This window comes from Lactuca sativa, chromosome 3 (genome assembly GCF_002870075.4).
Source record: "Lactuca sativa cultivar Salinas chromosome 3, Lsat_Salinas_v11, whole genome shotgun sequence".
NCBI classification, from domain to species: domain Eukaryota; kingdom Viridiplantae; phylum Streptophyta; class Magnoliopsida; order Asterales; family Asteraceae; genus Lactuca; species Lactuca sativa.
The window spans coordinates 231,924,551-231,938,207 of record NC_056625.2 but is presented as its reverse complement, the minus strand read 5'-3'; the positions used below and the strand labels follow the sequence as shown (position 1 = coordinate 231,938,207).

The 13,657-nt window shown below is 32.7% G+C and overlaps 1 protein-coding gene across 1 annotated transcript; it reads left to right on the top strand.

Annotated features, from left to right (window-relative positions):
* The first annotated feature begins 2,069 nt into the window (after positions 1 to 2,069).
* Positions 2,070 to 4,215, top strand: LOC111882054 (sulfiredoxin, chloroplastic/mitochondrial). The gene is made up of 5 exons (XM_023878425.3): positions 2,070 to 2,218; positions 2,317 to 2,489; positions 3,355 to 3,388; positions 3,545 to 3,638; positions 4,010 to 4,215. Exons 1-5 carry the CDS (start codon positions 2,155 to 2,157, stop codon positions 4,023 to 4,025), a joined length of 381 nt encoding a protein of 126 aa, XP_023734193.1. The 5' UTR covers positions 2,070 to 2,154; the 3' UTR covers positions 4,026 to 4,215.
* The last annotated feature ends 9,442 nt before the right edge of the window (positions 4,216 to 13,657 follow it).

Sequence of the window (13,657 nt, the reverse complement as noted above, 5' to 3'; positions counted from 1 at the left end):
AACTAGCCTTCATAAATTTTGTAAGTATGTCATAAGATTATATGGTCCACAATATCTGCGCAAAACTTCTTATAGTGATATCCAACAGTTGTATACTCATCACTCAAACGTGCATGACTTTCCTGGAATGTTAGGAAGCCTAGATTGCCTCCGCTGGGCATGGGGTTGTTGTCTGAATGCCCATAAAGGGCAATAAGCCCGAGACGATCATGATTATCCAACCGTTATACTTGAAGCGGTGACCTCACAAGATATGTGGATATGACATGCATTCCTTTGGCTCAACTGGCTCCCTTAATGACATCAATGTTCTTAACATGTCTCTGTTACTTGCTGACATGTACATCGGGACTGCACCCGACTCCTCTTTTCAAGTAGTTGGAACATTGTATAGGAACGAATATTATCTTGTGGATGGGATCTATCCGGAGCGTGCTTGTTTTGTGAAGTCATTGTCTTGTCCAAATGATCGCAAAAGGTTGAAGTTTAAGAGAGCTCAAGAGCAGACGAGAAAGGATGTTGAATGAGCATTTGGAGCTTTGAGAAAACATTGACATATTCTTAAATATCCCGCGCCGTATATGGATGAGAAGAAAATGAGTGAGGTGATGTATACTTGTATCATATTGCATAATATGATTCTCGAAGATGAAGGAAATGCAATATGTGAGTATAACGAAAATGAGATCGTTCCACCGACACAAGCTTTTGAGGTTGGAAGCGCAGAGTACACGTCGAGGAGGGCATTAGTTCATGATGTTGAGACGCATCATGTTCTTCGTAGGGACTTGACGAAGCATATTTGGAACATCAACCACATTGATCTTAATATGGAACCTGTTGACGATTTGGAAAGTCAATTTTCCGATGAAGATGTTCTTTAGGTCTATCTAGGTTTGATAATTTTGGTTTGTATGTTTTTAGTTTTAAATTCTATTTTTTTGGTGTGTTTGTTGTTTTTTTGAATTTCTATATTTTTATTTTAAGTCTAATAAATTTTTTGTTTTTAAAAAATGCTATGTTTAAAATATTTATTTTGTATATTAAAAAAAAAAGATAGCATGACAAGTGTGTCAACCCGCACCTAGCAAATAATAAATTTTGATAAAGTATGGCAAGTGTCACGTATTGCTTATGTGGACCGTGACAAGTTAATCACTATAATTACGGATGATGATGATATGATGACTTAGGTAATGTTTATTTTTTGTCTGCAGATCTGTGTGACCTCTTTTGTCTGCGCCGCGCAGACCACGCGCAGACATTAATCTTCGCAGACTGTTTGTTTTTTTTGAAGACTGCAGACCTAAAAATATCTGCGCGCCCTCTTTTTGGCGCAGATGTGGACCAGAGTCTTCTAACATCTTCTAGCCTAAAAAAACATATACATCTTTATTTTTTTTAAGTTTTTTTTTAATTTATATTTTTTCCAACTTTATTAATGATAAACAATTTGAAAAAAAAATTACAAAACTTAAAAAAAAACGGTCGACGATATAAACATGATATTTTTAACAAATTTATAAATAAAAATTTATTACAATAATAATCGTTAAAGTTGTTTGTATAAATATGAAAAAAATCATAATATATTCTTATATTTTTTTTGCCGAATTTACAAAATATTATTTAATATAGTATCGTCAATTTCTCGAGAAAATATTTATGGTACATTTATAGTGGATTTAATTAAAAAATCGAAGTTTGTTTCCATCAATTTATGTATCAAATTCTTTGATCATTAATTATAATGTTTAGTTATAACTTTGCAACCAAAGTTGTTGGTTTTTATCAACTATATATGTTAATTGATATCATTTTTATTTTTATGTTTTATACAATAATACATAAAAGTTGATCTAGATTCGTTAATTATTTATAACAAAGTCATAAAAATATTAAAAAATCACTTTAAAATTTAAAAAAATTAATTTATTTAGATTTCAGTTTATTTTAGTAGCTCGCAGATATTAAAAAATAAACAGTCTTTTTTTTTCAGACTGAAGACATTTGATCCACCTCTTCTACTACAAATATTTACAAATATGATTCAAACACTGCACACATTTTGCCTCGAAAAAAAAAAAAAAAAAAAACACTCTAATCTAATCTTTATACGCGGACCTCACAAAGCCAAAGCAAACCAAAAATCAGATGGCTAGCTTTCTTCTCAACACCTTGAGAAACCCCAGTGTTTTCGCTTCCTCTTCCTCCAATGGTTTGTGATTTTTCTGTACATAGTACACACACAAACACAACTTCCTCATATCATATATGGCTTACAACCTCATCCTGAAGTTGTGTTCTTTCTTTCAGGGTCTCTTCCAACTTCAAGTAATCAAGTATCTCAATCGGGGAAAGGAGGTCCAGTCATTATTGAGCTTCCCCTTAATCAAATTCGGAGACCTTTAATGCGTACAAGAGCTAATGATCCACAGAAGGTGCAAGAACTCATGGATAGTATTGCCCAAATTGGTCTTCAAGTACCCGTAAGCTCTCATTTCCATTCAATTTTCTTCATCTCCATCTAGGGTTTACAGTGAACTAGCTTTCTTCTCCTTTTTGTCGTTTAATTTTTTGCACTTAATCTGATTTTAATTAAACCAGATACATGCTATGATGCTAACCTAGAAGTAAGCATATATCCCTTTCGGGAATCATTGATATTGCTCGTTTTCTTACACCCCACAAGATAAAGAAGGAAAAAAGAAGTTCCTTTTGTTATGTCATGCATAACAGAACAAACAAATGATCTTTTACTGTGTTTGGCATGTCTTGAACTAATATCAATGAGACAAAAATCATCCCAAAAAGGTGGAACAGAACTCTTATTCGATCTCTCATCTTGAAAATAGCCCAAAAAAAAGCTTGTTTGGTTTTGTCCCATTGAACAAGTTTATCATACTTATAGAAGTACAATGGTAAAAACGAAATTTTGAACTAGAATGTTTCATATGTGAGTAAATTTTAAAGATTTCTGATTCTCTTAGCTTCTCTTAAATAAGCATTTTTAGGAAGCTTCTATGTATATTTCCCTGCATTAATTGTAGTTCTATAGGGTTTATGGTTTTTTAGAACTTAATCAGAGTATAATAGTATTTTTTTTTTGTATTTTACATTAGGGAGGACTTAAGCTTCTTCTTTTTTCCATTGTGTTTTCTATATCATAACTCCTTTTTACCTGCAAGCACTTGTGTATTTTATATATTTATAAATAAATTATGTTAGTAGGTCTTGCTAACATTTTCTAGTCTTCCTTTCTCTGTGTTAATATTTATTTATTTTTCTGTTATGAGGTTCTTTGAGCCTATTTATGTGATTGGGATTAGTAAACATTTCTTGTAATACATGCAGATTGATGTGCTTGAGGTTGATGGAGCTTATTATGGTAAGGAACAATGAATGTAGATTTATATTTGAAAAACGGATTTAATACAAACTCTCCATTTATCCTACAAGAATTGCAAAGTTTCATATGATACATGGTTTAAGGGAAATCTTTCAAATCTAATAATGATAAAGTAACTAAAGAAGCTCTGAACAGGATTTTCTGGATGTCATCGCTATGAGGCTCATCAGCGCTTAGGCCTTCCAACTATCCGTTGCAAAATACGTCGAGGAACTAAAGAAACCTTAAGGTTATCTTCATTTTACATGCAAATTGCAGAAAATAGCAACATACCTTTTATAGCAACATTGCTTAAATTTCTTTACCCATAATAGCAATTTATAACTTGAAACTTGTAAAATGCCTACGAGTTTAAATTAACATATTGGTATTATCCGTAAATAATGTAAGCATGTTGCTATTATAGGTAGGTAATTGTAAGTACATTGCTATAGGTTTACACATTGCCATAATTGGAAAAAAAAATTGTAACTACCATGCTATAATGTGTAAAAATATGTAAGTATCAGTACGTTGCTATTTCCCTGCAATTTGACCATGATTTATTCCTCTCCTGGTTATTTTTAATTTTTTTTTCTTATTCGATTTTATTTTCAATAGGCATCACCTTCGATGAGTTGGTAATGGTTGGGCCAATTGTTATTTGAGATGTCACATTGATGGTTTCATGTTCCATGCTTGTAAAAATATATCAAGTGTATCGTAAATAAGACGCATGTAGTTTGGTAGACATGTTATTACTATTGTGTTAATAATTAAATATTTGGTTTGTAATTATTGAATATAATGAATTGTGTTGTAAAGTACGTACTTAGGCTATGTTTGGCATCTCATGGTATGATTTTCGAATGTTGGTAAGAAAAATATTACAACTCCATGTGGTTAGTGGAATTGATTTTTGCAAAATACATTAAAATCAAACAACAAATAAATAGATCACGATTTATTGATAAACAAGCGGTTTATTATAATAGATCTCCTCCAAATCCATCTCATAAACGAGGGTGAGTACATAAAGTTGAATATAAGAACATGTTATGTTCTCATTGAGAAAAAACCATAACCAAATAAAAACTAATATCAATCTCCTACTAACAATTTGTAGTTATAACGGACAAACAAAGAATCTGACAATTGGTTGAGATAATATACCTACTTCTGAAGTAATAGAAATAGAACAGTGTTCTTATATTCGACTTTATGTACTCACCCTTGTTTGTGAAATGGATTGGGAGTATATCTATTACGATAAATCGACGGTGTTTAAAGATCTATCGGGGCATGGTTGAAAGGAGAGAATGGTGAGCTTAGGGAATAATTGGACGATGAGTTTTTTTTTTAATAAAATTAGTATTTGAGGGACTTTTTTTATATAAAAAACTTCATAATTTTGTTGAAACACTAGTTAGAGAAACTTTAAAAAAAAATAACCTATAAGCAATCTTTTGTTTTAGCCAAACATAACAACATACAAACGTTTGGAAAACAAGCTAAATATGACTGACAAATATAAGATTCAACTTCAAAATTATCGTGGAATGCATGATACAGTTATGCGGGTTATCTCAAAATATAAATGATAAAATAGATAGAATATAAATGATAGTTTGTGACTTTGTGTAACATTTAGATTTAGGTGATGTTTGTTTTCGAAAAAGTAAAATGTATTCGGTATTTTTCCATGTCGACGGAATAAAATATGGACAAAAAATCTTTTTCCATATCTTTAGTCTTTATAAAAAATTGTTTGTTTTTTAAAGTCTTTGTAAACAAAGACCGATGGTGATTAGAAAGAAGTCTTATCCGAAATTCTGTTCAAGGCAATTAGAAAGAAGTCTTATCCGAAATTCTACCATAAGGAGAGTTTATATAGGTGTTAGGAAGGTATTGGATTAGACAGGTATCTCTAAGATAACCATAATCCCTTTACTTCCTCCTTAAAAAAATCCAAGGCACCCTTAGAGCCCATGGAAACCCTAGAGATACTCTAGATTTCGTTTCCCTCCTTTTTAGAGAGGTTCTAGAACTGCCTAATGCTCAACTATTGAACATTGTCACCTTTAGTCTCTGCACATTTAATTAATTCCTTTAAGCCCAAAAATAATTCCAAATTAATTTTTGATTAAATATTAATTAAACAATATGATTTCTAATTAATATATTATTTCCATAATGCATTAATAAATTATTTTGATTTCTAATTAATTTATTAACCGAGTAATAAATTAATAAATCATTCTTCTCTCTCTTACAGTCATCATATTCAATTGTCGGGTTTGAAGGCAACGCAAAAGGACTGTGCTACTATCAATTCAAGTATATACCAATTATAGTTATGAGTTTAGACACCTAATCCAACAGTCTCCCACTTGGATAAGTGTAATAACTATAACTATCAATATAACTACCAAATTGTAGCTACCAAAAGCCGTTGTCGAACTCTGACCCGGTCAGTGACATGTCCTAAGATAAGTGATCAAACATTCATCCATTATACAAGATATCATATGAACATGAGACATGGATTATAATCAATCTCTCTGTCCAAGATTTGTTTCCCGATTTCTGATTTATGACGACTGAAATCAGACAACTATTTGAACACATCAATTCAGTCCAGGCTTGGCACAATCGCTTTAGATGTCATCATCAAATCATCAAGGGCCCCAAAGATATCGCTTTTCCCGTTAGGGCAAAAGGAACGGATAAACTTTCGACTTATATGCTTGTACAATTTACTCATCAAATCACGCACAACAATACGTTTTATAACAGCAAGTTACTGGTGCGTTGACGTATTATCAGTGCACAGCTGACTCGTAAAACAACAACTCATATATCTCAATTTCAAGAATATAAGATATTATCGTCTCAAAATTACTCATGATAAAATCCATAAAGTAATTCTCCGAGCGTAGGTTTATCCAATACTTAAAATCCCCATTTTCAAGTACTCATGAACATTGCAACAAAACCATTGTTATGTCTAATCCCCATAAACAATCTACAATTCAATTCATGACAGTCTTAATTCGCTACTTACTTCCAAAAGTACGAGCGACCGTGGATGTTTGAATAATCCAATTATTTGGGAAGTAAAACATGTGAAATGAAACACAATGATAACCTAATTAATTATGGTCTCAAAACTATTGAATATAAATAAACTTCTTATTATTTAATCACCATATTAATTCGACTTTATTCATTGTATACTGTTTTGATTAATCAACTAAACATTTGAATTAAACACCAGGCATGTCATATTATAAACATGCATACTATGTCTCTCTGTGGTCCTTCCTTTGTGAATAGATCGATTGGATATTATTCCAATGATACTCATTTCACAATTTCAATTTCTTGTTACTACTAGATGAGTTAGAGTTAAACCTTTCATGCAATTATCTTTTGTAATGTCAAGGCTTTAAAGTCACAAAGACTTTGCCAATGATATTACAAAATATTCCATTAAAACTTTGTTACTTAAAACAATTCCATGGTAACGAAGTCTCAAATTCAAGGCACACTCCTTGAGCACCTTCCTTGCATTAAAATTCATAACTCACATGTAGATCAACTCATATTATGGAAACCTTTCCATTTTCCCATATGACCGTCAATTTTGAACAAAAGTCAGCTCCATTCAGAATTATGTTAATATGGTCCGTCCAAATTAATACTATACTTCCAACTGTCCAAAAGCAACCAATCTTCAGTAAACCTCAGAGTGTCCTTGACAATTATTTAACAACTTTAGTCACACCACGTTCTAGTCCTTTTTCATTCTCAATATGCAAGGCATATAATCAAAACAAGTGAATATTATAACATATGTAAACGATCCTATATCCGAAGCATATGAGACTCGACATATAATGTCTTACATAGAGACCTGATGTCTGATCAATCTCTTGCTATAATATTTTCATATATCGAATTTCTTATGTTGAATCATTTCAACACGACATTCATATATGTACAAGACTAAGTTCCTTTAAAACTTCAATCTAAACTTTTAGATTTGAAATGAAGTATGAGTACCCTCTCCCCTAAATCTTTCTGTAGCTAAACAATTCCCAGACATTATAATTTGCAAATTTTGAAATCTTAGTTTCCTATAATTAGTATTGCCAACTAGCAACGCTTAGCATAACAATTATGCTCCCACTTGCTTTGACACGTATCTAGAAATCAACCGGACTTCTCTAAATCAATACCTTTTGACTTTCTTACTAAAGCGTCGATTCCTGATGCTTTGATAAGTCTTCATCTAGACTTCTCAGGCTCATATACCATCACTAGTAGCATATGTGTGTGTTTAAAACCTTTTTAGAACTTATAGCTACAAGTCCTGAACGTTCAAACTATTTCTTGCCATTTCTCACAATTTGAACTATGAAAAGGGATGTCGTAATCATATGCGAATTTAGAGAATGCAATTATCACAAGTGCTAACCATAATTATATTACTCAGATTTAAAATCTACCGGCGAACGTATATCCTCATAATCATCTTCATGAATTAGAGCGAAACCTTTTACCACTTAGATTTTATGGTGTGTGTGTTCCTATCCATGTGAATTTATCAATTCCAAACTACAATCATAAGATAAGGTTGAGGACAAAACCAAAATCAAATTTAGTTTTTTCTTTCATGGATCGGACTTTGCTCATTCTTAATTTCTTGCATTCTGGTAGCTCAAGGGCCTACTAGTGCTTCCATGTTGTTTAAGCAGCTCACTTCCATTGACTAATGTATTATCACTGACCAACATGCTCTGCCTTGTCAAATGAGAACCATAGAACTCACATGTATTGCCAACTCAACTGGAAGGTGCATAGAAATAAGAATGTGTTAACCGAACACGATAGGTTATCAACCTCATGTCGTGTGCTAGTGAGAACTAAAAGGTTTATTATTTATTGACTCTTGAAACTCTTCAAGACCAATAAGAATCATACTGACTTCTTGACATATAAGTTTTGTCACACCCCCGAACCGGACGGCGGAAACGTCCGAGGGCTCTTGTGACCAGAATTGAATACCATCACAATGAATATACATGAATCATAACATAATTCAACACCATGCATTGGAATATTACAACTGATATTGTTTACATTCGGTACATTGTCTTAGACATTACAATTCCATAACATAAACTGTCTGATAGATAATTAAAGCAAAACACCATGACATTTCCTGATACTTATTCTTCGGCTTACTTGTTACCTGAGAATACAAGTTATTTTGGGAAAACCTCAACATATGAAATGTTGGTGAGTTCATAAGTAATGTTATGGAAAAATGATTTTTGTGAAGTTTGAAAAACCCAGAAAATCCGATATTTTCTGAAAAGAGTATTTGTTTATAAAAAGTGTGAAGATCCGTAAATATGCTTGTCGATTTTGAAAACATGTATAGTTGTTGAACTTTGTATACAACACATAGGTGAAAATGTTGAACTTCCCGGGAAAACCCGATGTTTTCCCAATACGTAAATTACATGACTTGTTTATTGTTATACCGATACGACGAATGTTTTTGATTACCCATGTGACATTGGGTTAATTAGGGTTTGTGAGTTGTTACAATCACGCATTAATGAAAATGACTAGTTTATAACTACAGGTTATGAACGATCCTTAAGGCGTCGTCCGTACTACTCACATAATCCAACCACCCTAACTTCTCTTGATTAACGCTACGAACCTGTTTACTTGAATTCTCATAAGCCGGTCAACCGAGGAGAAAGGAGGGTACGAAGCCCTCTCTTACTTCCATGAGTTATTCTGGGGTATCGGGAATGCGAAAGACACTTGGCCCAGCTCACATTTGACTTCTCGACCTCACTAGCAGTACTAATGGACCACTAGGGCCCAATAGCACAATAGAGCTATTGAAAGTCCTTTTACATGGAATTGGGTCATAGGAGGCCCATTAACACGTAAGCGCGTTCCCTTCGGGTCCAAAGATCATGTTATTGGGCTAGCAAAGCCCAACAAGCACGATTTGAAACTTTCAAGCCCAAAGTTTGTATGTTGACTCATCATAGTTATCGCGTGTTTAACGAATTACTTGGGTTATTGATTTTTGTTTTGTTATTGATTCGAGACCGAATCAATTCGTTTTGTAACGATATTTGTTGTTGAGAGTGTATTTGTTTTTCTGTTTCGTTGGTAGTCGTGGATCTTGTATTTTGTCTTAAGGAATTAATTTTTTTAAAAGTAAGATTTTTACCTTTTCATAACCTTTCTTTTATAAAAATAACACTTTTAGTCCTTTATATAAAAGAATTTCATTTTTAGTCCTTAAAACATTTTTTTGACACTTTTGTATCATAAACTTGTTGAAAAGACATTTTTAAACCAAAATTTATTTTGTAAATAGCTTTAGCCCTTCCAGAATGATGTTTTCTCGGTTAAAATCCCCAGTTTCGCGACTTTTACAGTTTTGGCCCAAAATAGGAAACTTTTACATTTTTGATCCTTTTTGAATTTGAAAAGCATTTTTGACCTTTGAAATAGTTTTAATACACTTCAAATCCCCTGTTTTACAGAGAGTTACATTTCCAGCCCCTCAAACTTGTAAATTTCGCATTTTGAGGCTTATTGGGCCGAAAAGCCCAAATCTAGCCCATTAAGTTCAAAATTTACATTTTAAGTCCCTCAAAAATGTTGTTCAGAAAAATTATTATAGAAACTGTTTGGACCCTTTTGAACCTCCAGAAACTATAATTTGTCGGTTTGTACCCTAAGTTTTGTATTTTTGACAATTTAAGTCCTAGAATGTGTTTTATGTTAGGATATGTTCATCTTAACCTTATAAACTATTTTTCTTGACATGATTAGTGTATAATAGCTTAAGTTATGTTTATTTCTTTTCTCATGCCTTAGATCACGGTTTTTACACCCTTTTTGATAGCATAATCAACACAAAACACATGATATCACCAACCTACATGCATCAAATCACACATATCATACATTTACACATTTTCTTGTATTCTCCCCCATAAAACTCATAAAAACCGAAAAGGAAGGGGTATGAAACTCACCTTGAGTTGTGATTTCGGTTTTGAAGAAGATTGGAAGAAGTTTGATGTTACTTTTGGCCCTAGCAAGCACTCCTTTGTTGATCTCGAACATATAGGGTTTCTAAGAGAGTGATCATGATTTTTGCATGGGTTACGAAGAGATTTTTAATAAAACAAAGAATCTAGATCATAGATCCATGCATGATCTTACCTTAGATGAAGAATTTGTGGGATAATTTCCTTGAAGACTCCCTAGATCTCGAAAATTTTGGAGAGAAATGAAGAGAGTTTCTTTGAGATATTTTTGAGTGAAGTGTGTGTGTGTGCTTGGGTTTCGGCTGAGAGGGAGAGAGGGAGAAGAAGAGAGAGACATTGATAAGATATTTTCTTGGAAATATGGGTTGCATTCATGGAGACCCAACAAATAAAGATGAGGTGGCACAAAGGTCAACTGTTCCTTTTCTTTGGGCTTGGGCCGAGAATGGAGAGGGAAGAGAGAGTTTTTTTGGGCCTTAAAGGCTTAAGCCCGATTTCATGGTTATGTTGAGTGATTTTTGGTCCTAATAAATATAAGTGTGATTTTTATGACCTATTAGGGCTAAATTAGGCTAGTTATGGCCCATTGAGGTTCATTTAAATATTTTGTTTCATTCTAGGCCCAATATGGCCCAATATATTAAAATAAATGAAAGTGGGTCCAATTAGAGCTCATTCAAGAGTTCTAAGCCCAAGATAGTCCAATTGGAAGTTTATTGGTCTATTGTGCTCAATAAGGAAATCCTAGTCCAAAGTGGACTTAAACAAGGATTTCTAAGGTTTCCAATTGTTGGTTGGCTAGTTGCAGTGCATGTATGAAGTGTTTGATTGAAATTTTGTTGTTAATGAATAAGAATCTTACTTGTTTTCCCATTGTTGGTTTGCATTTGTTATCATTGTTAAATGTTTACAAGGCTTCAAATTCATAGTTGTGACAAGTTTCTTTCTCAAGGAACAATCCTTGACAAGCAAAAACAAATATTCAAAAGTTAGTGTAGATTCTCGACAAGAAAACACTTCATGTAATTGGTCTTAGTTTTTGTTTTGTTTCAACTAAATCAACACAACTACCAATTCCACATTTCATGAGGTGTTATAAACCTAATTAGTATAGAATAAGCTTCAAGATACGATTTGTAGTGACTAGAGTATGAGTCTAAAACTTGATTGGAAATGAAGTATGATTCATCTCTTGATCGAACCATTTCAACAATATCTTATTCCTCTTCTTAGTTAAACAATTGCACTAAGATGTTATTCGAGGATCTTTTTGTGATATGGTTCCATAATCATTAAGATGATCATAAAATATGATACTAAAGTACTCTTATATCCTTTCAAATTAGATAAACCTTTATATATCTGCATAATAGATTATTCTTATTCGTTCCATTACTCTTTAAAACTTTTCATAAAGTTAGAATTATGATTAATCTTATAAACACAACCATATTTACTAAAAGCATTAGCAAATCATGACGAATAAAGTTATCATCCTTTATGGTGGATCTGAATAGTCCACATCAATGTGTACTAGATCCTTTAGTCCTTCACTTGACTCATATAACATGTGATCAACGAATTAGTCATGATCTTCCAACGATCAAGATTCTCATACATCAAACAATTTAGATTGTATGACTTCAAGTTTCTATCCAATTGAAACTTGGGTGATGAGAATTCCTTTTCACTTGTTTGATTATGCCATTTCCAAAAATGACATAACTAAGAATCAAATCCATTTTTAATATTTCTAGAAATGTAACCACCAATTTTCATAAATGCCATTGTAAGGAAACATAAAGTAAATAAATCAAAATCTACTTTTATTGATAATAAGCGGAAAAATTTGTCCTTACAATGCATAAAGTGAAAACTATGTACAGACATTTCTTACACAATCTATTAATCTGTCATATCTCCTAAGCAGTAACATCTAAAATTTGATAATCGAACCATGCGATCGAAATCCATCTCTCACGATCAGATTCAACACACACTTCTTAAGCTTCCTTCTTTCTCTTAGATCATATAAAACATCAAAATGTGACTATCACATCATCTATTAAGAATATATAAATATGAACTTAATAGAGTTGGATAGTGGATGTACCTGATGTAGAGTCACACAATTTGACTTTACTATCTTTAAGATCTTTGAGGTAGATAGGGAAACTTTGCATCCATTGCCCCTTCAATTTGCAATAGAAACATATGGACCTTTCAGGAATAGCACATATGACTATCTTAGAACTAGCCTCTCTCTTTACCATATGGTCAAATGGTTTGACCTTGGCCGATCCCTTTCCATTGGGAAGAGAAACCTTTTCTGGATTACTAATGTTGCCATTGTCAATGTCCACGAAAATTTTGGAGATAGATCCTTCAAACATTTTTTCTTGACTTGTGCTCTTAAGCATTTATGCTTTTGCAATAATCAACATATATGTTAGATCAATTAGGGTCACTCGTGGTCCCTCATTTAGTAGTCTTTAATGAACTGACTATATGATTCAGGAAGCGAAACTAGAACCAAGTCAATGGCCAACTCCCTTGGGAAAATGACACTCAACATCCCTAATCTGTCAATGTGTGATTTCTTTTTCAGAACATGCACACATACAAACTTTCCATCTTGATGTTTACATGCCAATAGGGTTTGAGTAGTTTCGTACTTTTCAACTTGAAGAAGACATGACTTAGGGAGAGTCACTGGAGGAGGTGTAGGAAGAGTTGGAGAAGCATGATTTCCAATTCCACCATTGCTTGAAGAAGGGATAATTCTTTCACCGTGATCAACATGTGGAAGATCATTTTAAGATATAAAAGGAAAAACATTTCCAGAAGAACGAGGAAGACCATTGTTGTATGAACTTGACATTTATATAAGGAGAAAAGAGAATTCAATTTAGTTGATTTTAATTCTTAATTATTAACCCAAAATTTAAATTAAGGCTAGGATCCATATTTTCGATTCGAATTCTAAAGATGGATGCCATAATCAAATTTTGATCTATTTTAGGTAGGTAAAGCATTTACCAATTTCAATATTATGAAACTTCTAGATCTTTTGAGATTCATTGAAATATTAAATGACATGTTTAATCCTGATTACGCTCTCACTTTGTGACTGGGATGCCGAGGATCACAAACGAGATGTGAATAACCATGT

Bases quoted from the DNA above. Each gene is read 5' to 3' on its own strand.
- LOC111882054 (XM_023878425.3), top strand. From the start codon at position 2,155: ATGGCTAGCTTTCTTCTCAACACCTTGAGAAACCCCAGTGTTTTCGCT. The intron at 2,219-2,316 runs GTTTGTGATTTT...TCTTTCTTTCAG, and splicing joins CGCTTCCTCTTCCTCCAATG to GGTCTCTTCCAACTTCAAGT. The intron at 2,490-3,354 runs GTAAGCTCTCAT...TAATACATGCAG, and splicing joins AAATTGGTCTTCAAGTACCC to ATTGATGTGCTTGAGGTTGA.